Raw genomic sequence first — 23,939 nt, 5'->3', positions numbered from 1 at the left:
AAGCTCAAACAATTACCAGTCACAAGTCTATTCCTATTCATTCCACAAAGCACATTAGCAGGGTCCTCAGTCATCAAGAGAGAGATTTATTTGGTAGAATGAAATGAAAAAGCCAAGCATCCCTGTAACAAACTGTGGGCCTGATTCAGAGCCGGACGCTCTGACCAGAGCGCTCGCTCTGAATCAGGGCCCTCCTACCTAAAATTGGAGCGGCCTCCTGGCCGCTCGCATAGCTGTGGGTGACCACCCACAGCATATGCGAGCGCCCAAAAAGATGGTCGCGATGGTCAAGACCATCGCGACCATCGGGCTTGGGACGAGACCCTGCGGTAGGGTCTCGCTGCCGCAAGCCGAGGAGTGCTTTTGGCTCTATCAGAGCCAAAAGCACTCCCACTGACATAATTTGTGATGTCAGTGGGGCCGGCCCCAGACGGTAGGCGTTCCCATGGGAACACCTCCGTCCTGGGCAGCAACGCCCCCGGCACGCCCACCAAAGGGGGCGTGCTGTCACTCACCATCGACAGCACGCCCCCTTTGGTGCGAGACCCATAACGACAGCTTGGCCGTCGCCATGCGGGTCTCGCGCATGCGCACTAGGGCACCATCGACCCGCTTGGGAGCGGGTCTAAATTAGGCCCTGTGTGCTTTACGTTGTAAGTGTGTCTATGTATTCTGTATATCGTCAGACAGAAGGGTTTATTTGTCAGGTCATTGGACACCGCACAGCTCTGCTGTCTTCCTTTCATTAGATACAAGTGCATCCAGAGAACAATCTTATTCCCTATCCCAGTGCAGCAAATATGAGCAGCTCTGTCTGATGTTATAAATACATGAACAGCACAGGAATCTTTATTCAACTGAGTCTGTGGGTCAACAAAACTTCTAGGTGGATTATAGATGATTGACAGTATCCACATTTTGATATTGCACATTGAGCATACAAGTTTGATGTCTTATTAATGAGCTACTCATTACAGAGTGACTATACATTTATACCAAGAATATAAAATTCCATCTTGTAGCACTTTTCCAGGAAAATATTTTTCCCCCCCCTGCTAGTTGAACACCTTTGACATGAAGAGCCGTCTGAGCAGATTTGTGGTTCAGGAGCCCCAAGATCTTCCTCTGCCAAGGGACGAGGCGGAGAGGCTGATCACTGAGACATTCCGCCTCTGGGCTGTGGCGGCTGGCTATGGCCAGGCCTGCGATATATACAGGTTAGTAATGATAGGGAGCACTGATCAGTGTCTACTTTGGGCTCTTGCTTTCTCACCAAAAAGGGTCTGCTAAACTTTTATTCCAGGTCTAGGCACCTTGTATCTCTCTCTGCCTGGTTTAAGGATTATTCTTCATAAACTCTGACTCGGACTAGTATGAAATGACGGATAGGATTGGCAATTGTTACAGTTTGCCTTTAAACTGACTGTGTTATAGTCAGATTCACAAATGGTTCAAATCCCTAGTATATTTTATTTTAGTTTATTTCAATAATGACAAATATAAATAAAAATAAATAAATAAATCAATACATAAAATACATACATTTCTAGTAACTAAAAGAATATATTAATGAATCCCTAAAAGGAAAAATACAGTACAGTATATATCCATTTTTCTCCTTCTTCCACTGGGGGACACTGGAACTCTGTGGTATAGATGGTGCAACATGGGATGAACTTCTAGGGTAAATATTTATTACTTATTTATTACTTCCTTCCTATAGTGCTTGGTAGCTAAGGTAAGCATTTTTGTGTGTGCATAGAAAAATACAGCGTTTGGGCCTAGGCAGCAGTAAGGGTAAATTCCTCTATAGCTGATGGCATAAGGCAGAGGTTCCCAAACTTTTTTGAATCATGGCGCCCTAGAGTATCAGAATTGTTTTCACGGCACCCCTAAGCCAAAGGTTTGTTATTGAGAGATTCAGAAAAAAATGTAGAAAAGTGAAGTAGATTGTGCTACCTGGCATCCTTCGGCTCAGTTATGTGGTGGGGGACAGGTTTACGCTTCTGTTTGTCTACATATTTACATTACATTGACCATAAAGAATTTGATATGATGCTGGACCACCAACCTGAGGCACCCCTGCAAGTGTCCCGAGACACCCCAGGGCAGGGGTGGATTGGGAATTTAAAGTGGCCCTGGAAAAAACTGCGAAAGAGGCCCTATGTGCGTGCGCCGTAGGCGTGCGCACTGAAAAGTGGGTGGGGCCTAGTTGCAAGGGGTGTGGTCTAATTTTAAATGCCTTGCCTGCAAGCCACTCCCCCCATTTTCTCAAGATGGGGGCATGCCCACCGCTCCAGGAGCTGATAGCCATGCCCCTCCAGTCCCTCTCTCCAGTGTATAAGCACAACGAGCATGTGAATGAGCATTTTCTTACCTGTATGATTCTCTGCAATGAGGATCCTCTGAAGAAATTGATCCTCCCTGGACAGGCAGTGTCTTGAGTCAGTATTCACTATTCATGCAGGAGATCACATGGTCCAGAAGCCGCCTGTTAGCGTAGTAATAAAGCCAATGTCATCAACATGCAACAGAGGTTCAACCAGATAATACATAGTAACAGAAGTTTTGGGGCAGGACAAAGTGGGGATTTCCCATATCAAAATACTTTTTATTAATAAAATATATTTGCTCATTTGGTACCATCTGTATCTCCCCAGCACCATCATCCTGCGCCTCCCCAGCACAATTATTCTGCGTCTCCCCAGTGGCATTCTCCTGCCCTAGCACAGAATAGCCCCCCTTTCTAACACACAGATCCCCCCCTTAGCACAGAATAGCCCCCCTTTCTAACACACAGATCCCCCCCTTAGCACAGAATAGCCCATCTCCCCCACACACAAGTCATCTTCCCTTAGCACAGACTATCCCCACTCCCCACCTACAGATCATTATCATCTTCCCTTAGCAAATAATATCACCCTTTCCCACAGACAGATCATCTCCCCATAGTACAGCAGATCCCCCTCCCTCACAGACAGATCATCTCCCCCTAGTACAGCAGATCCCCCTCCCTCACAGACAGATCTTCCCCCACTAGAGCAGCAGATCCCTCCTCCCATAGATTACAAGCGGCCCCACAGGCCAATCCGCCCCTTGCTACCACATAGCCTCGCATACACACTGCCCCCATAGCCTCACACATACACTGCCCGCATAGCCTCACACACACACACTGCCCCATAGCCTCTTACACACACTGCCCCCATAGCCTCTTACACACACACACTGCCCCTGGCTGGCAGGTATGGCATCCCCCCACCCTCCTCTATGACTTACTTGCGCCGCCGCCAGACGCAGACCTGTTCCTCCTCCGTGGTGCCTGGCATGAGAGGAGGAGCATGAGAGAGGCGGGCTGCTTCATTAGATGTAACAGGCAGCCGACGGACTGCCTGTCATTCAAACATAAGCAGGGACAGGCTGTGATGTGATTCAGGGGGTGGGGCCACAGATTACAAGCGGCCCCACAGACCAATCGGCCCACCGGGATTTGTCCCGCTGAATATAACGACCAATCCGCCCCTGCCCAAGGGTGCCGCGGCACACAATTTGGGAACCACTGGCAATAAGGATTTATTGAATACATTAATGCAAAAAGAAAATCCAATGTAACTCGTTGCAGGCTATCAGATCTTGTTTTTTATTTTGTCTAACTGCAGGGAAAACTGGTTGTTATATGTTACAACACAACAATGCTCTATATGCCATCATATTAAGTATCATTATTAGTAGTATTATGTGGCAGAGTAATCTGGGATTTGTAGTTGCTCAGACAACAGCATGTTTCTTCTCTCTGATCTTTCAAAAGCTGAGACCTAGAGAAACCCGGTGTTATACCCCACAGTGCCTACATTGTAAACAGATGATGAAATAATAAAAAAAAATAATAATATAAAGGAATAAATCTTATATATGCAGATTTTACTCACACTCCCCAAAATTGTGAGTGTGGGTAATACACTATTGCTATGCGCATTATATATGCTCTTGAAGTATTGTCTGCTCTTTAAATAATTTTATGAAAATCTGTCAAAATATACGGACGGCCTCTTGTGGAAGGCCTAACTGGAAGGCCAGTGTGGAAAAGAGGACGACTATGCAGCAGAAAGTTTTTGAGGTTTTCTTTATTTTTAATTTTTTTTTTAATAGAATATCAAACTGTAGCATCCCATATTCCTGTATTACGCCCCTTTGCTGCAGACCATAAGGGCTTTGTTTAATATGTAATGCTTGATAATGTTATTCTATGTTGGGCCACATAAACTGCTCTTCTGTTTATACACAAAGTATAGTTACTCTTTCGTAATTTTTAGTTTTTCATTATAATTATTTAGATGTAGGACTTTATTCTCAAAAATCAAACCTTGGCCTATTTCCAATCACAACACTATGCAATCACGTCCATACAAAATCTGTCAGAAAATGACTGGATTAACAAGTTAGATCCATCATTTCTTAGACCAGATCAAACGTCTAAAATGATCTCTCATTTCTACTCACTAGTACGCTCACCTTGCTTCTCCAAACCACATCGCACAGGCATATCGACATGGCAGGAACAATTTCCACATCTCCAAATTTCAGATATTATAAAAACTTTATCCTATTCACTGAAAATCCTACCGGCAACCACATATAGAGAAATGATATACAAAATATTTTATAGGGGATATGTTTCCCTCTCTCGGGCAGGTGTGGTGGGATTGTCGGACTCCTCCTCTTGTCCTAAATGTGGCCATTCTCCCGCTACACTTTTCCACTGCCTCTGTCTCTGTACCCATATCCAGTCGTTCTGGTCGCAAATCACACACTATATAATTCTCCATTTTACCCAATCGTTTATACCACAGGTTCTCAAACTCTGTCCTCGGGACCCCAAACGGTGCATATTTTGCAGGTCTCCTGACAGAATCTCAAGTGAAATTAGCTCCACCTGTGGATCTTTTAAAATGTGTCAGTGAGTAATGAACACACCTGTGCACCTGCTGGGTGACCTGGAAAACGTGACCTGTGTGAGGTCCTGAGGACAGAGTTTGAGAACCACTGGTTTATACTAACCCCTGAATGGGCGGTTCTGGCATTTTTAGGATCTGACCATCGTCCACCTCTAGAAAACAGGAAAATCCTCACCATAATATCCAGTGTGGCCCGCAAGAGTATCCTGCAGCAATGGATATACCCAATCCCACCTTCTTTTAAACTGTTTGAGGAGAAGCTGTATTTAATTTTTAAAATGGACTGGACCGAGGCTTCTCTTCAGAAAGATCTTCGAGTGAAAAGGTTTTTCATTGTATGGGAGAAAAACATAGCCTTCCAATCTAGCGATATTAGAAATACGATATCTAGATGTTTTAATTCAACACAATGGCTACAGTGGCATACTGCCTATGCTGATGCCCGGCCCTAGACTTGAAGCGCACGCCTTTCCATCTTATTCTTGATGGGTGACTGGCTGTTGGGGGCTGCAGTGCCCCCCTGTGCTCCGGTTCTACTGCTTCCCCTAACATTCGCTCCTCCCCATTACTCTTTCTCTTTCTTTTGGTACTTTCTCCCCATACTTTTAAGAACGATTCACTTCTATCTCATCATCTTCCTTTCTTTAAAAAATATAAAAATAAACAAAATATGAGACTTCTCTATTCTTGGAGTTCACATCACTGAATCCAAATCCAAAGTCTACACCCGCCCTATCTGATTGTTCAATGTTATTCGGTAATATCGAGTTGAAACTAACATTTCCCTGTGGACTCCTCAATATATTACAATACAAATTAACAAACGTCTGTTCAATTAGGACTCACTTATTGTGATTTATGTATTGTCTATTTTTATGCCAACTTTTGTTTTGCCATCAAAACTATGTAAACTGTTATTATGTACACTTTGAATACATGTTTGTATTTTAATCTCTGTCTCAATAAAAAAATATTGATTAAAAAAAAAAAAGATGTAGGACTTCAAACAAAAAAAATAATTTTTTACTTAAAGTGATCTATACCCTGTCCTTGTGGGAATACTACAGTCGCTGCCCACGCTGATTGCCTCTTGTGGAGAAGGAAGTGGTTCCCCTGCAGGTCTCTCCGTCCAGCGAGCATCTGCTGTGATCACTCTGCTTAGTCATGTGACTCAGACTGCGGGCTGCACTGCAGAGCTAGAGGCCCAGCTCCACAGGTACCGTTATAAGGATTGTCTTATTATAATACACAGTATCCACAGCTATGTGACATCTGTGACTGTTACAGTCAGCAAACCTAGGGTTTAAAGCTATGTAAAACTAACATCAAATCTAGATCTGTGTCGCCAAAATGGAAGTTGAGATATTGATGGAAACACAATACAACACACCAAACTGATGATTAGAAAAAGTGTTAATTGTCCAGATAAAACCAGCAAAGAGATTCCGCAGCTGATGGTGTACTAATTCTGCAACAGTGCAGCACCGACTTCTAGAAAGGGGAAGAACTGCAAAGGGGGTGTAAAGAAAAAAGCTCCTTACAGTTAAAATGAAGACATTTACCGTATGTAAAACAAGATATTGCAGGAGGCCATATAAATTAATAATATGTAAATAATTCTGTGGATTTTATTACTAAAAATCTAAATACATCAGAAAACATTCTTAATTTGCACAACACCATGTAGTATTGATGGTTGATTCCTACTAGTGATTGTCCCTCTTGTGTGGTTTACAGCGCTCCTGTAGACACCGAGCCTCAGGTTCCCCCACCTCCGGTCTCGTGGGCTAATGTCGTTGGACTGCTGCCACTAGTGGAAGAATCCCTGAGGAGATGTCTAAGAGAGGTTTCACATCCCAGCACCTGGGACCTTCTCCTGCCTCTCACCACTACATCCATTAACTTTCTGGCGTCTTATTACCGAGCTGCCAGCCATCAGGTGAGCTTAAAATTTTTTTCTTGTTGTGAATTCACTTTCAGGTTTTTTTTATGCCAATACAGTAAATTTCTTAAATGACAAACAAATAAAGATTTGTTCTTTTTAGTTATTATTTTTGATCCGTAAGACGGCGTGTTATTATATGCAGTCGAGGCATGATGAAACAGGGAAAGCAACACGTTTAACTGTGCCAGACTCTCTGTCCTAAAGCTGGGTACACATCTATAGAATTATTGGGCCAGTCACCCGATATCGGCTGATCCGCCCAAAGATTGTCTAGGTGTGTATGCAGGAGCATTAGCCAATCCCCCGATCCGTTGAAGACCATGCACACTGAGGTAGAGATAGCTTGCTCTGTACGGGGGTCACACTGATCGAATAAACGCTCCGTGGACCGTAGCATTTATCTGATCTGCCGAGTGATCAACCTTTTTTATTATTGTTTATATGTTTATTCAGAAAATGGGCAGTTTGTGTTTGTTCAGCAGAGCAATGGTGCATCTTGTCTCACCCATTTTTATTGGTATCCCATTTTGTGGCTATGCTCATTGTACATTGGAACAGTTTCCTATCTGACAGGCTTTATAATTGCAAATACGCATAGAAATGATGTGTTCACATATGGTAGAACAAACTTTAATAGAAATTAAAGAATAATCTTTATCTGTTATCGTTTTGTGTGTTACCTTACCAGGGAGTCAGTGTAGGACAGGACAGAGAGAGTGTGTAGTGTAGCTGTACTGTCCCATTGTAAGTTATATGGAGAGCTGGGAAAAGCACAATCTTTTTATTTTTTTTATAATTGAAAATGCAACTTTACCAATTTCCTGGTGACAGATTTCAGCAGAAACCGACATCCACTTATTTTAATAACAGAATACAGTATAACCTATTGTTTAGCTGCAGTTTTCTTTGTCATTTGCGGAGGAAACTGTACTGTACAGTATTTTGAGCTGCCACTTAATAGTGAGGACTTCCCTGGCTTGATGTATTGGGACGCCTGCAATCACAGATCTTCAGCAGTACGACGACCATGTTTTCTCTCTCTGTAGCCCTCGCTGAATGCTGTATTATGTAATGAGGAAGTGGAGAGCCTGACAGACAGTGTACTGCTGCCGTTCCTGCACCATACAGCTGTACAGTCTATGTGGGACTTGCTCAGGTATAACTTCCCCGTGCTTGGTTTATATTAATTTGTAACATACGGTAAGATAGTCAGTGTTCACCTCTTGTGTCCTCCGCCTATACACACAACACAAAAAGAGTACAGGTGGGTACACACTTGTGTGGCTGGCAATGTTGCCGATGTGCAGGGACAACCCTGTACATCACATGATCGCCGGTACACCCTGCAGCGATTATTGTAGGGCGTAAAAATCACTTGTTCATTAACTTGTACGGAGCCGCATGCGATATCATCAGGTCAGATGTTCAGCACTTGAAACCTGCCGCCGCATGTGACCGCGGCAGCACGCAGATGGTGCATACACACCGCACGATTTGTCGTTCCAATTTGGCCAAATCAGAACATCACTCCAGTGTGTACCCGACAATAGCTACATTAGAAACGTACTATAGAAGTAGATACAGTACTCTTGACTACTTGTTAGTGGTGTAGAGCAAGTAAGCAGAGCCTGATCACAGATCATTAGAGACAGATAGATATCAGCGTTTTCTGATGTTTCAAATAGTCAGTCAGAAAAATGTATTCATAAAACATCCAGTGTTCAAGATTTGTTTTTGTGAATGTTTAAATGTATATTTCTAGCGTCATTTTTCACTGGCACCATTTTTGTGAATTCCCCTCCTGTGTTTTTACCTGCTGTCACAGTACAGATGTGTCTTTACATAATATCTTGTTCACCATCGGATTCTTCCTGTCCAAATCCTGTGCCAGCAGATCCTGCTCTGCAGTGTGTAATCCGCTTTCCTGCTCCCCGCTGCCTGAGTCTGTGCACAGTATTGTGACTTTGGGCTGTGCAGGAGGGAAGCCTTCGCTCAGCCTGCCTGGCAACAATTCTCCTTTCCCCACCTTGACCGCTATGCTGAACCTTATCTGTAACATCAGTAACATCCACAAGGGGCTGGTCAGCAAGGTGAGTTCTGCAGGTGCACAGGTGGGAATGATGAGTCTTCTGTTGCAGAAAACATGAAGATGAAATATTTGACATAGACTACTGTACAGGAGGTATTAAATAAAAATTAATGGACAAAGCAGCATGTAGACTACATGAAACTGTATTATGATAACATTATATGATAAAAAGTTCAAGCAAAATAGTAAAGTATAGTAGTACGTCTAAAAATGTACTCAAACATTGACAATAGCAGGGGGGAACATTAGAATACAAATCTATCAAGCTAATAAAAAAATGTAACCTTCAGAGAATGAATATTAGCATGAGGTATAGTAGCATAAATGTAAATATGTATAAAGAGGTAGAAAAAGAAAAATATCCCAAAAACAAAAGTATGGTTGGTGAAACAAAATCCCACAATCACACTCTGCATTGCTCAGTATGTACTTACCACGAGATAAATAGTTTCTGAAACGGGATGTAGTTAATAGACAGGCGGTCTATATCCCGACAACGAAAGCCAGATGGGGGACTTAAGTTAGGCGTTGAAATACCGATGCCTATCTTAATCCTGACGCCGGAATACAGAAGGACGCCAGACCGATCGAGGTAATTCCGGGTGTCTTAGCACTTAGCTGCGGGAGGAGGGGGGTGTCAGGTTTAGGGAGCGTAACGGGGTTAGGCTTTGAGGGGGGAGGTTAGGATTAGGTACCCCTAGAGGGGAGGGTTAGGCTTAAGCCCCCCTGGCGGGAGGTTAGGGTTAGTCACCACTAAGGGAGGGTTGGGGGGGAGAGGGGGTAGGAACAGGGTACTTATCTACCCTGCCAGTATTTCATATCCTTTCCCTCTGAAACAAGAAACACAAAATTGTCTTTTAAAACCATTCTGATTGTGAGAGAGGGAGACTGAGACGCCTGTTTGGGAGAAATCCTTTATCAGGGGGCTAAAAAGGGGAAGAAAAGATGGCGTTTAGAAGAACAAAGGGGCTCTGCATATAGATGTCACCAGTATAAATAATTTGGCTATTCCCTGATAACATGCTTAGAGAAGCCCTGCTTTATGTCCTCTTCTCAAGAAGCACTGCGCTCCGGCCATGCCTACTCCAAATGTTACGGGGAAGTGGGCAACAAGGTAGCACTTCATGGAGGGGGTTCAGCGCTACCGAGACACACGGTGCTCACGCGTTTTGTAACGTGACTTGTAGCGCACGGAGTAAAGATATATGTGGACACATCCTTACATTGCAAAAATCAATAGTAGCATGAATAATGTGATAACCAACATAAATCCATCAGAGGAAACATGCTCACAGTTCATAAATACATGTACTGAGCAGGATTCCTATTAATATTAGATTATTGAAAACTAACAATTGTAATAAAATGCTATCGCTTGCGAAAAGCGAAGTTATTAGCAGATAAACCTAAAACTGTCAATGAACAACTACAAGTACTATTATTAGTGAATTGTTATATATTATAAAACCTCCTGATCCACCTGGGCAGGCCTGTCCTCTTCCTTCACAGTGTTCCCAAATAATTAGGCCACACTCATGCTGTTAACTGGTACTATTGAGTGAATGCATTAAGCAGACATATATGCACGCAGTGGTACGTTTTGTTAACTTGGTTGACATCAGTCACCATTTAATGATTCATTTTGATGCTCAACTAAGTAATTTAGTATAATTATAATAATAGAAATAAGGCTTAAAAATATGCACCATTATAAGGTGGATTTATTTGCACCATATTTTTATATATAATTTTGTGAACTGTATGGTCATACATTTCCTTCCACATAAATATTATTTTTTCCCCTGCATATTTGTACCTATTGACATGATTGTAGTCTGCTTCCATAATTGATTTAGTAATAAACTCCAATAAGTGTAGTGGAAGAGCGCCCCTAGTGGCAGAACTGTCATGCATCTCCCAGACGTTGGATGCCTGCAGTTCTGTTTTTGGACAGCGTTTGTGTGGGTATCTCCACTACCACTATGGGGCTGATTTAGAGTTGGCACAGGTACATTTGTACATTGTAATTATGTGTTATGCTCATGCATGCATGCATTCCGTGCCAGTATTTTTAGCCGCAAATATATCAGATGATTGTGGGGCATTGCTCTTAAAACGGATTGTCAGGGGTGTCCGCAAGTGATGTAGATAGGGCGATTAGACTCACTTTAGCTGCACAATGTTTGCTGTTTCTATGTTTTGGTTCCCATGTAACATTTGGAAACAAAGTGTAAAATACACACCTACACAAGCCAGGTGCAAAATATGTGCATGGAACATAAACAGCACACATCTGTGCACTATATTCCAGATTGTTACTTACATGTATAATAGCCTATTGTTTTAAGACCATCTAAAGAGAAGTTCTATGGAGATGAACATTTCAGGAATGTGATGCATGTTAGTGAAAGAGAAAAAAATACAATTTGGACAGCACAGTGACACGGTGGTTAGCATCGCTGCTTCATAACACTAGGGCTATGGATTTGATAATGACCAGGGTCCTGTCTGTGTGGAGTTTGGATGTTCTGCTTGTGTTTGCATGGGTTTTCTCTCGGAAGGCTGGTTTCCACCCACAATCCACATACATGTTTGCAGTTTAATTGGCTTCTGATTAAACATTGATTTGTGTATTTGTGAGGTACAGAATTTAGGGGTCTATGTACTAAGCCTTGGGGAGAGAGAGAAAGTGGATGGAGATAAAGTACCAACCAATCAGCTCCTAACTAATTTTTTAAACACCGCCTGTAAAATGACAGTTAGGAGTTGATTGGTTGGTACTTTATCTCCATCCATTTTAGCTTTCGCCAAGGCTTACTACATAGATCCCTCAGCCTTGGAGAGAGAGAGGCAGGGACTGATGTGAATGATTACATATTCTCCGTACAGCACTATGGCGGTGCTATATAAATAAGCAATAATAAATAAGAACTAGAAGAAATGATATCCTGAAGCAGGGAAGGTGATTGTGTAGTGTTATAATATAAACATGTCTGTCCTCTGTGCTTTTTGTGTAGTTCTCCTTTATTCTGGAATACAAAGGTCTTCAAAATTACTTACTGAAGGTTTGTGAATGTCCATCTCCCCCGGCGACTCCATCTTGCAGCTGGCTTCTGCGACACGAGTATCACTTTCAGTATTTTGTGTTATCTCTGGTATATAAACTGGTAAATGACTGCATTATTTTATTATATCCTGAATTATTTTATGCACACAATTATTACCTGTGTCTCATTTTGCTCTTCTGTTGCTTGTCTCAGTTTCTTCTGCTTTTTGTATTATTCTATAAGATGACATGACAGCATTACAGATGTGTTCCCAATGATATTTCTTTATTCGGGTTATGGGGGCTTAGATTCTTTCATTATGAACAGTGAAAGATGTTCTGCTATAAATCTAGCGCTACCTCACCAGGCCATAAAGGGGGCTGATATCCTCACATATGGAATTGTGGGTAGAAAAAATGCAAATCTCTTTATAGCTTAGCTAGAGCTAAAGTCTCTATTTAACAGTGCATTTATAATCATAAGGAAAAAACAGCAAAATATAGTGCGCCTCACTCAATTAAACTGGAGTGGCAGCTCTGAAGGGAATATTACCAATTCCCTCTATGCAAAATATGCAACAAATATTTTTTTATAGTTCCAGGGCGCCTATACTGCAGCAAGTAGTTAGTAAAAAGACATATTTGCCACTCACAATTCCATCACAATCGTTGACAACAGTTTATTATCCTAAAATGTATAAAACACAATAGCAATAAAGTAATAAAAACCCTAGTTTACCGATAGTAACATAATATATTGATAGTATCTATTGGCTTTAGCGCTGGTAACTAAAATATACAATATAATTGTTAGTTTAAAAGTTGTATGTATAATGTGTCCAAGTTCCAGATTCAAATATAGGTCAAAGATCAGGATAATACTTACCGATCGTTGAGGGCTGTTGCCCACTATAGTCCTGTGAACTTATGTGGACCAATGTCTTTGTGTCGCTCAGAGGCTGCAGGTACTCGTGTCCGCTGTACCTGGTTTAGCGTATAATGCCTTTCAATAAGACTGATGACTTACATATGATGAACTTGATGTGTGGTGAAGTTCGATTTATCCACACACTAGCAAGTAGTAACAAGCGTGTATCTCACCCCAGCAACACTGGTCTCCCGGCTGGAGGCACACGCAGTGACCTGGACTCCGCACCTGCTGTTTGAAGAGCTGATAGGTTTTCCCAGGGCTCTTGCAATGTAAGGTAGCAGTGTGACATGCGTGTATCTCACCCCGGCGTCCCCGGTCTAACGCCGGAGGCACACGCAGTCACTTCATCAGACTCTGCTCCTACTGTCCGGAGAGCTGACTGTAAGATGTCTCAAGGCTCTTTCAGCATATACAGCGGTGCACATGTAATGCGCCAGACTCTCCCGCTAGTCTTGGATCGTTATAACAGTCACCAGTCACAGAATAAAGCAGGACTTGCGGTCGGTGAATGTGGAGCTTGGTATGCTATTTAGCAATTATTACGGCAGAAAATACCCTCCTCCCTTGCCGCCTTTCTCTTTCTCATGTGAATGTGGAGCTTGGTCTGCTATTTAGCAATTATTACGGCAGAAAATACCCTCCTCCCTTGACGCGTTTCTCTTTCTCAGAAAGTTTCCTCAGAAGGAATTTATTTCTAATCATAGATATTGGCCAAATAGCATGGACATTGTGGAAATAGGTCTTTATTACTGATCGCAAAATATGTTTTCTAGCACCTAAATTGGCAATGATTTCTACTAACATTTTTCTAATATTCAAGACATTTTTTGTGGGTTTAAAAAAATAAAATACAGTATTCTATATCCAAAAGGCCAACATGGTTGGGGTGTAGTGCTTGTTATAGTAAACTAATGTCACAGATGCGTTAGGACGCTTCATATGTAATATTACCCACGTTTCTGTCACTTCACAGTATGGTGGAAATATTTATCTTCCCTATTACATTATGGGCCTGATGAAGAGATGGACGCAATGCCGATGTTTTACGCAGTGGAGCGATTATCGGTTGTCTGCTCATTGCGTATACGTCAAGTTTCAGTTCCAATGCTTCTTGCAGTGAGAATTTATTCGCAATCTGATTGATGGCAAGGGATTGCTTGAGGGCAGCAATGGGGAGGTGGGGACCCAAGCGCAGGCGCATCGCAACAGTTTTCAGGCGTGTTTCTGTCTGTCACTGGGATCCCATAGGCAGTGAAAATGGCTCCGGCGTCTCAGTACCTGTGGCCATTCCGTGCGACCATGGTTACTCAGAAGTCCGATAATCGACTGATCTGTGACTGAGCTGCAGCTTTGTAGGCAGTCGCTTGGATTTGCGAAGCCGCCAGTGGGCGTCTCAATACAAATCCCATATCCCACATTTGCATATTTTCGCGCACTCGCTGCGTATACATTTGCAGCGGCTTTAGCGTCCCTCTCTGAATCAGGCCCTGTGTTTCCTGAGGTCAGCATGCAGAGCAGTGTCTGTCATCCTGTGACATAGAAGGGATTCTTATAACTGCTGGTGCCTTATTGCGCAGTATATATGAAAACTGCATTGTACAAATGTAAACGTTACCATTACACAAAACTCTAGTCACCTGAAACAATGCGGTTATAGTAACACAGGCAGTTACACCATAGCTGCACTAATGTTTGCCATGAAGAGATAATATTGTGTGAGGATAACTGTTTTTCTTTGGGAAAAGAGAACACATTTCACATAACTTTATCTTCATTTTCTTCCTGGTTTTTTATTCATCTCATGTAGGTGATGATGTATCCAGAGCATTCCCAGCATGCATCACTCTGCCACTCTGCCTCCCTGACCTTACTGAGCAGACTCTTGCCTGGCAGTGAGCATTTGGCTCATAAAATTATTTCTACATTTACTTTCAATCCCGATTTTATGCTGTAAGTCCTTGCTGTGTATTGTTGGTTTATCACTTTATCTTGTTGTGCTATCCAAGTACATGTAAACACTCTTGTAAATAATATCTATATAAACACTCAGGAGCCTATATTATCAAGGCCATTTTTTATAATATTTTGCAGAAACTGTAGCCTTTGCATGTTTTTATGTATTCCCACGATGTACTAATAGTCTAATGGGGCCCATACACCAACAATCGACCAGATTCTATGCTTTGGCGATTTTGTTTAAAAAAAAAAAAAATCTGCAAAATCTCACATAGGAAATCCTCGATTCGCAGATTCCAACCCAAAAATCATCGGAATCGGCAAATTGAGGCTTTCCGACATGTTGAATTTTGCCGATCATCAACTAATCGGGGAATTAGGCAACTGATGTATGGTCCCCCCTAATGCAGGAGATTTTTGTTAATTAGTGCTGCAAACCGCAGTCCCCATTTTTATCTGTTATTACTATAGTCTGACCTTATGGCGTAAACTTCTTTATGCCTAAGGAAAGATTTTCGCAGGAGAGGGATCTTTACTACCCCTCTCCCACAGCGTCTGTTCGGCTCCATGATCTAACACTGTGCGCATGCCTAGTGTCCGTTTCTGTGGAGGAGTCTTTCACAAATGTGGAACACTCCTGCAATATGCCGGGGATGTAACTCGCATGTGCAGCGGTCATCGCTAGCGCTGTCCCTGCAGGTTACAGTTAGTACATAGCCAGTGCATTTTTGTCAAATTTTTGTCAAATTTTTGTCGCGAGATGGACTGTTAATAATCGCGGCACTGCCACGATTAGTAATAAATAGGTCCCCTTGTTCTGATATCATCATTGCTTATTGTAATTAAGTTCTAATGTCTTTACCTCAGTATTAGGAAACCTTAAAGCTGCATACACATACAACAATTTTGTTACCAACGATTTTATGAACAATTTTATGAACGATTATCTGTCAGATTTTTTTAAAGTGTAATGAACGATTTTTTTGAACTACAAACGATTTTTGCATATTAACTTAATGAAAATCGTTGAGTTGACAATTCTGACTGAACTACAAACGTGAACACGCATGAATGATAATCGTTCATTGTTTGACTCAGAAAGTAAACGATTTTTTCAAACGATTATCGTTAAACGATATTGTTTAACGAAAATCGTTCAAAAAATCGTTGTGTGTCTATGCAGCTTTAGTATTAAATGAGAATCACACAGCAATGCTGTAATTACTATGGCTATTAGAAATCCTCTCTAGTTTGCATGACTTGTATGAAAGCACTTGGCTTGAGGCTTGAAATGGTCATAGAACTCACCAAGGACTTTCAATACATTCAAATTTACAGTAGGCGGTACATTATCCCACATATAATATCAGATTCCTGTCAACTACTTTTAAAAGATGTTACTTTTTTATTTTATTTTTATGATAAAATTAGATGCACTTTCATTCCCTTGTTAGGCTTCTTTTTCATCACATTTTATCGATGTCATTAGTGTTATAATTATGTGCAAAATGTATACAAAACACCTAAGCTCTGTTTTTTGTGTTAAATTGTAGCTTTAATTCAGTTTTTGTTAATATTTTTGTTATATATATTTTTTATACTGGTAAGATATTGTGTTGTGAAGGAATAAAGAATATCTTAACCTTAAATAACATCTTATTGGCAGCTCTAACTCAAGAAGCTCCATTATATAATGTTACCTTTTAGAGTAAAGCGATTTCCACAGGGACACTTTTTATTTAAGGTGGCGTTATCTGTTGAATAATCATTAACAATCATTACATCATCAATTCTATGTTGTTTTGATGTATAACACTAATTTCTTTTTAATAGCCTAGTTTTGATACAGCACACACTGTTCAGAAAAGTATTTTGAAACTTAGCTTTCCTTATTACATGATATCAGTCTGTGATTTCACGTGTCACGTGTGCCAGTGTTGAGAAACATTTGAACTGTTGACGTATTTGAGTGGTGACTTGTACTACAAAAGTGAGATTGATTTTAATGGGTTACTTGTCTCATTTTCACAGCGAGGGAAGTGCGGGTGGTCCCCAAGCAGCTGATTTCTCCGACAAGTTACACATTACATCTGAAGCCAAACCAACACCCCCTGGTTCAGCCGCTTTGACGTCTGTTTCTCCAAGCCGTGGGGTTCTGCTAGAAGAAGCCTTCAAAGATCTACCTGCCATCCGGGCCTGCTACTTGGCTCACTTTGCCTACATGGCACAAGCCCTCAATCAATCTAAGTTTGTATATCACGAGAGGACTTGTTTTATCCAGTCTGCTATGCTACCTGAAGCCAAAGGCCCAGTTCTGCCATCTGATTGGCCATTCCTTCCATTAATCAACCTCTACAATAAAGTAACCAATGCAGAGACAAAGGGAAGTATTGTAAACACTCTTCCCCCTGACCTGGTGAACACTGTGGTTCGGAACTTGCAGTGGATCTTTCTTCTGGAGACTTGGCGGCCGGACTCCTTGCAGAGTATCCCCACGGCTGCAAAGCTGACCCGTTTGGCCTGTGTATTTCTTACAGGCTGTGACCTGTTTTTAGAAGGACGCGTTCATGCGTACGCCGCTGCTCTTGTGGTTCTTTACTGTCAGCCCAAATACATGGAATCTCTAAAGCTTGATGTTCCTCTGCCTGGACTTGCTTCTTTCTATGACTTCTACATGGACCTTTTGGAGCAGTTTGAGGGAGTTTCATTTGGAGACCCATTATTTGGGACATTTGTACTTCTCCCATTACAGAGGCGTTTTAGCGTCCAACTGAAGCTGGTTGTATTTGGAGAACACGTGAGCAGTCTGAGGTCCCTATGTGTGCCCCTAAGAGAGGTAATGTTTTAAAGTAATGATCAATAACACTTTTCATATGTAAATCGCACATTAGATCTCCATGTAAGCAGCACCTGTCTGTTCATATATGCCAAAGTTGTGCTTGGGAATGATATGCTAACATGTCATTTTAGCAGTCTCTGCCTTTGCTAATGGGGACGGTCATACAGCTAATAAAGCAGAAGTTATGTTCCGCTGGGCTGATTGGAGATTGTGAGACTGGCACACTTGGGGAGTTTGTATTATCAAAATTTAGGCACAGATGTGTCCTCGCCCATCTTTGCTGCAGTCGCGTCAAACAGCCCCTCTCGTCATGCCTGCTCCCGTGAGACTCTGCTAGCGCCAGGCGTCTTTTATGCATCTTTTTTTGCTGAGAATGCGTCTAAGTCGCAATGCGATGTGACTAGAACGCACCCGGAGGCACCGCTCATTAATTTTATATGTGACACTTGTATATCTGTGTGCGACGGAGTCTCTCAATCATCATGCAAAGTGCTACAATGCAGCGGCCACAGCTTTTATCCACAGCAAGTTCCATTTACAGGAACACGGTGCACACGGATATACACGTGTCACATATCAAATCAACCAGCACATTCTCTTGGTGCACCCGGCACTTGCAGAGTTGCACAGGACCTGGTGGCTCACGCGCAGGACAGGCATCGCGCTGCATAGCATGAGCAAAGACACATCTGTATAGTATGTTATACCCATTTTTGGCTTTCAAAGGCCTGAACGGCTGTATATGTATAGATCTTTTTATACCATGAGCTGTGATCTAACTATGGATTGTGTCATGTGGCTGCTCCAGTAACTATAATCTAGACTGGATAGTTTTTGTCTGTTATATTTGGATCACATGTAAGTTTTTTCTTTCTCCTCTCAGTTTCCCATCCCGCTTACACTGTACACAGCCCCTCCTGAAGATAACGTGAAGCTCCTGCGCCTCTATTTCCGCACGTTAGTAACGGGAGCCCTGCGTCAGACCTGGTGCCCCGTTCTCTATGTCGTGGCTGTGGCTCATATCAACGGCTTCATCTTCTCACAAGACCGTGTGGCTCAGGTAGGAGACTGGCAATAAAGTGACTGGCTCTAATGCAGGGGTGGGCAATAAGCCGCCCGCCAGCTGCTGTGGGACTACACATCCCAGCTTGCCCTGTCACAGTTTTGCTATCAGGACATGCTAAAACTGATACAGCGCATGCTGGGATGTGTAGTTCAATAGCAGCTGGAGGGCCACTTAATGCCCACCGCTGCTCGAATGCATTGATCTGCCACATGATCCAGAGCTGTGTCCAATATACAGGCAAATTGAGGCACAAAAAAAAGAACTTGTAGCATCGTACATCGGAACTATGCACAAAACATACATGATTGATATGGACATAAGCAGGGACTTTATAAGTGAATCTCCTCCTGTCCCCTCTCGTTACGATGATGCTTTCTACCTAACCACCCCCTCTTGTGCAGAGCTCGGAGTAGCTTGCCTCCCCCTCCCTGCGTCATACAACTTATTCAACACCCCAGGAAAATTACGTTTTAACTCTGTGGGTTCCGGATCTCGCTATGTGGCCACAATAAAGCGGTGGCACTATATAATGTGGTCAGATGCACTAGAATGCTCCACATGTTCTATCCTCCTGTGAAGGCATGATTTCCTCAGGGACCAATAGGGATGGATGCATTTTTTAAGGACATTTCCAAATGGAAACTTACCGTGTGCACATGACACCTAGTTACACAGATGACATACTTTGCGAGATATCTGATGTATAAACTTCATATGATTTGATAAGTCTTAATGTGTTGGTGCAATTATGGAGTATATGAACTGAGTTTAAGGTTATACAGGACTTTTATTAATGGTTCAGCCACTTGCTAGCTTGACGTGGCTTTGTTGTCTTGTAGGAAGCGGATGCTGCAAGAATGAGCATGCTCCGTAAGACTTGTCTCCTGGTGGATGAGGTATGTCCCTGACTGTACATATCCCAGTGCTGTGTTCAGCAGCTCAAAGACTTCATTTAATGATTACCTGTTGGTACAGCCTAGAGCAATTATCAGTGTCATGCATCTTTTCTCTAAGCTGGTACTATATTCTTTCCCTGTTATGGAGAATACCACATGTCATGTTGCATTGTAGAATTGGACATTTCCTGGAACAATTGATAGACTTGTATGTAGTGTTTATGCTTTTTTATGATTAATATAAAGGTTAGAATTGAACTTGTAACCTGGAAAACATATTGCTGTTCCCAAAGAACTATGGGGTCTATTTACTAAGCAGTGTTAGGAGACAGAGTAAAAAGTGATAAGGTGCCAGCCAATCAGCTCCCAACTGTCATCTCACAGGCTGTGTGTGAAAATTGACAGGTAGGAGCTGATTGGCTGGCACCTTATCACTTTCTTATCACTTTTCACTCTGTCTCCTAACACTGCTTAGTATATAGACTAATATCTGCTTCAGTTTTCTGCATTATCAAAGTTATATTATGTCTAATATGCGTTTCCACTCCAGACATTTGGTAGGGCCATCTTTAAGTGACGGAATTGACTTCTTTTGGTCACATCTGATCTATTATTCCATCTTAACTTCCTAGGGTTTGAGGAAACATCTCCTGTACTTTAAACAACCATCCAGTGACAGTCCAGTGGGCTTCGAGTTATATGACGTGCTCCCACCTCTCAGGCAAAAGTATCTGCAAAAGGTGACAGAGAAGCAACATCAGACAGGAGGCAAAACTTAACAAATCAGCAACCAAGATCTACTGTAGGACATCTGCAGCTTCTTGCTAAGTTCTCAGGCACTAAGTGCTGAAGACAAGAAATTTTCATTTAACCAAATGAAGTTATTATAATGTAAAGCTACATCCAACGAGCTGACCACAATTTTTTAATGTCCTTTTTTGCTAGGGGCCAGGACCATTGAGCGCATTATTCAAGTCACACGTTTCTGCTGTATTCCTTTAAATATGTCCTATGTGCTGAAACACATCTCAGCCACCTGTAATGACTCACTGAGGTGCCGGCTCAACAGCATTGCTTATGAAAATAATCCACCGGACCTCAACAGCCGCTAGTATAAATGCTGAAGAATACCTCTCACCTACACCAATACAGCCAACCATTTTGTTGGGTGAGTTCATATTCATGAGAATTCACCAGGAAGCAGAGATATCGCTGAGGCACTGAGGTAGCCATTTTGTTGGGATCTTTAGTAAGTGCAGTGGTTCGTACTGTATTGTCAACTACATTCTCTTAATGGTTCATCCTAGAAATTTAATTCCTGTGGAGGGGAGGGTGACAATAAGTACAGGAAACTCTGGTCAGTAAATAAGTGTGTTTAGTAATTTGATGTAAAACGGAAATATTCAATGACAAAAAATATTCCCTAGGTTGTACTAGATTTTAGCTCTTTAGTCTGTGACAATATACTTTTGTTAGGGCACAAAATAAATGTACATGTACTTTAGGAGATATGTGAAGGAAATGTATCCTCAAAGTCAGATTAATGGCTCTCTAGTGGATGGTGGGGGTATGGTTTTGTGGTATTTACCATTCAAGCACTGTATTACATGGTGACTGACCATTTTTAGTGGCTGTTGATGTATAGAATTGCTTACCCTTTCTCATGCATAGTCCTTGTGAGATTTTCTTGTAGGCAGCAAATATATTTTTGCGTCAAATATTAATGTAAATTAAAAATATATTTTTACATGGTTTGTCCTTTATTATTTATTTCTCTCCTGGATCAGAGCTTTTATTGCAGTATAGGCTTGATTGAGAGAAAATGTAAGAACAAAAGCCGTTATAACTGGCCAAAAATTAAATGCTTATCATTGTATTTTCTGTACTGGGGAACCAACTATAAGAGAAATTGTTAATTAGATATAACAAGCGGAAGGGTGGGGGGGATCTAAGACGTAAACGAAATTACTCTCATTTTGGGGGTACACTACATTTTAATTCCAGGTCAGGATGTGGCATGTGGTCTTGAGCCCTACTGGTGCAATATATATTTAAATATATATTTATACTTCCCCCTCTTGGTCTAGTGCCTCCTCCAAGCTGAACTTGAGTCCAGGAAGAGGTGATAGTCAGAACCAGGGGCTCAAGTCCTTCAGCGACTACAGCCGGAGCTCTTTGAGCTTGGCTATAGTCTTTACCTCCTGGTACTCACATACTCTCTGACTTCATTCAAATACATTTGGGGCAAAGAGAAGGAGCCCCAGCCCCTACCTGGGGAATAAGCGTACACTGGCCCATCCACAGTGCACCCTTCCCCTGGTGTAGTGGCCAGCATCTGAATGAGCAAGCCCTGAGATGTCCACTTTCTGCATCTCTGCATGCTGTAACAGCGCCGGTGATTCTTCGCGTGCACGCTCGACACTTGCACCAGCCCTATGGCAGATGCAGGTTCTCCATCTGAACATGGTCTTTGTTTTTGCGGTTCTGAGCATGCAGCCGCTTTCACTAACATTAGCCATTAGACAGACTATTTTGCGTTCTCTTCAGGTCACCGCACATGCACAGTGTACATCGGCACTGTGTGTGACTTGTGTGCACCCGCTGAGTAAGGCCCAGTACGTTAATTGGTGATTACAAAAATGAAAGGACATTCTGCTGTATCCACTCTACAAGCGTTAGTTGGGGGAATATTCACCACATCTAAAAGGGAGTCTGTACTTTTTGCATTGCCAAGAAATGCTTCTATAAAGTCTGCAGTTGGTCATAGTGCAAGGAAAGGAGATGTGTCCTCATGGTAATGAATATTTTAGTGGCATCCAACTGGCACTAAATCTGGGGATGCGCGCCTCAGAATGCTGGTGCCGGAATCCCAACACTTGTCAGAATCCCTATGCCGGCATCCCGAAGGTAAGTAGCGGGGTTGGGTGGGGAGGGCTAGCGTTAGAGGTTATACACTAGGGGGAGGGTTAGGGGTAGGATCTAGGAAGAGGGTTAGGGCTAGGCACTAAGGTGGGAGGGTTAGATTTAGGGTGCAGGGAGGGGGAGGTTATGGTAGGTAGAGGGGTGGGTTAGAATTCTGACTGACAAGTATTGGTATACTAACCCTGTCCGAGATTCTGACCGCTGGCATCCCGTACCCATCCCCTAAATCTGCCCCCAAGGAAAGTGTATGTCTATTCTGACCAATGTAAAGAAAACAAAACATTTATGTGAGTGATACAGAAGTTTTTTTTTCTTTAAACTGGATGAGCTACCTAGGTCTGCAACTCTATATAACCTTGAGTTTGGTATGATATCCCGGCTGAGTATTTTCCCTACCCTAACCCACCCTTTTGGGTGCCTAACCCTCTCCCCTAGTGCCTTAACTTAACCTCCTCGCACACGCTAAACCTAACCTCCCCCCTAGTGCCTAAACCTAACCTCCCCCCCCTGCAACCTAGTCCTCCCTCCCCATTGCCTAACCCTCCCCCTAGTGCCTAGCCCTGCTAGTTAACGCTACCCTCCCCGTGCACCCCCTGATACTTACCTTCGGGATGCTGACGGTCGGGATACTGGTGATTAGATACCTAAATGATAGATAGATAGATAGATAGATAGATAGATAGCAATGGTGAAATGCAGGTAAAATGTGATTTACAACAATGGACTAATCATGTTACTTGTTATAGAACTGTTAGTTATCAACAATATCTGTTAATATGCCTACTGACTGTGTATTGTAAGCTTATTTTAACCTAAATGATAGATTATAATTAGATAGCAAAGGCAAAATGCATGGAGAATGTGATTTTTCACCTCAGTATGCTGACTATGTGATTTGGCTACATCATAAACAGCCTTTGTGATGTCACTCAGCTTTGGTAGAAAGGTCACCATTTTGTAGAGAACTGTCAGTTATCAACTGTATCTGCTGATATGACATCTCACAATGTACAGTAAGGTATGTTGACTTTAATCTAAATGTTATATATGAATATAATGTTAGATAGATAAATTATCAACTGTATCTGCTGATATGACATCTCACAACAGGGGAGTAATTAGGTATTTGAAGGCCCCGTAGCATAAGGGCCCCTATACCACCCAATGGTAAAAAATGCATATAACACATGTAACTTTGATAAGGAAGATGGGCCCCCCTAAACTCTGGGCCCCAAAGCAGCTGCACCTCTTGCACATATGGTAGTTATGCCCATGTCTCACAATGTAAGGTATA

General features: G+C 42.2%; 1 protein-coding gene across 1 annotated transcript in view; it reads left to right on the top strand.

The window, feature by feature from the left end:
- LOC148511759 (RNA polymerase II-associated protein 1-like) overlaps positions 1–21,429 on the top strand; it is a 68,753-nt gene extending 47,324 nt beyond the window's left edge. The window contains exons 15-25 of the mRNA XM_088482774.1: positions 1,060–1,217; positions 5,989–6,171; positions 6,693–6,894; positions 7,947–8,056; positions 8,795–8,990; positions 12,007–12,156; positions 14,774–14,916; positions 16,954–17,758; positions 18,645–18,821; positions 19,667–19,723; positions 20,356–21,429. Coding sequence (XP_088338900.1) covers positions 1,060–1,217; positions 5,989–6,171; positions 6,693–6,894; positions 7,947–8,056; positions 8,795–8,990; positions 12,007–12,156; positions 14,774–14,916; positions 16,954–17,758; positions 18,645–18,821; positions 19,667–19,723; positions 20,356–20,502 — 2,328 coding nt within the window. The 3' untranslated portion in view covers positions 20,503–21,429. The remainder of the gene's footprint in view (positions 1–1,059; positions 1,218–5,988; positions 6,172–6,692; positions 6,895–7,946; positions 8,057–8,794; positions 8,991–12,006; positions 12,157–14,773; positions 14,917–16,953; positions 17,759–18,644; positions 18,822–19,666; positions 19,724–20,355) is intronic.
- The last annotated feature ends 2,510 nt before the right edge of the window (positions 21,430–23,939 follow it).

Source organism: Taudactylus pleione, unplaced genomic scaffold (assembly GCF_031769625.1).
Source record: "Taudactylus pleione unplaced genomic scaffold, aTauple2 ptg000293l, whole genome shotgun sequence".
Taxonomy (NCBI): Eukaryota; Metazoa; Chordata; class Amphibia; order Anura; family Myobatrachidae; genus Taudactylus; species Taudactylus pleione.
The sequence above is the reverse complement of the archived record's forward strand: the minus strand, read 5'-3'. Positions and strand labels throughout refer to the sequence as shown.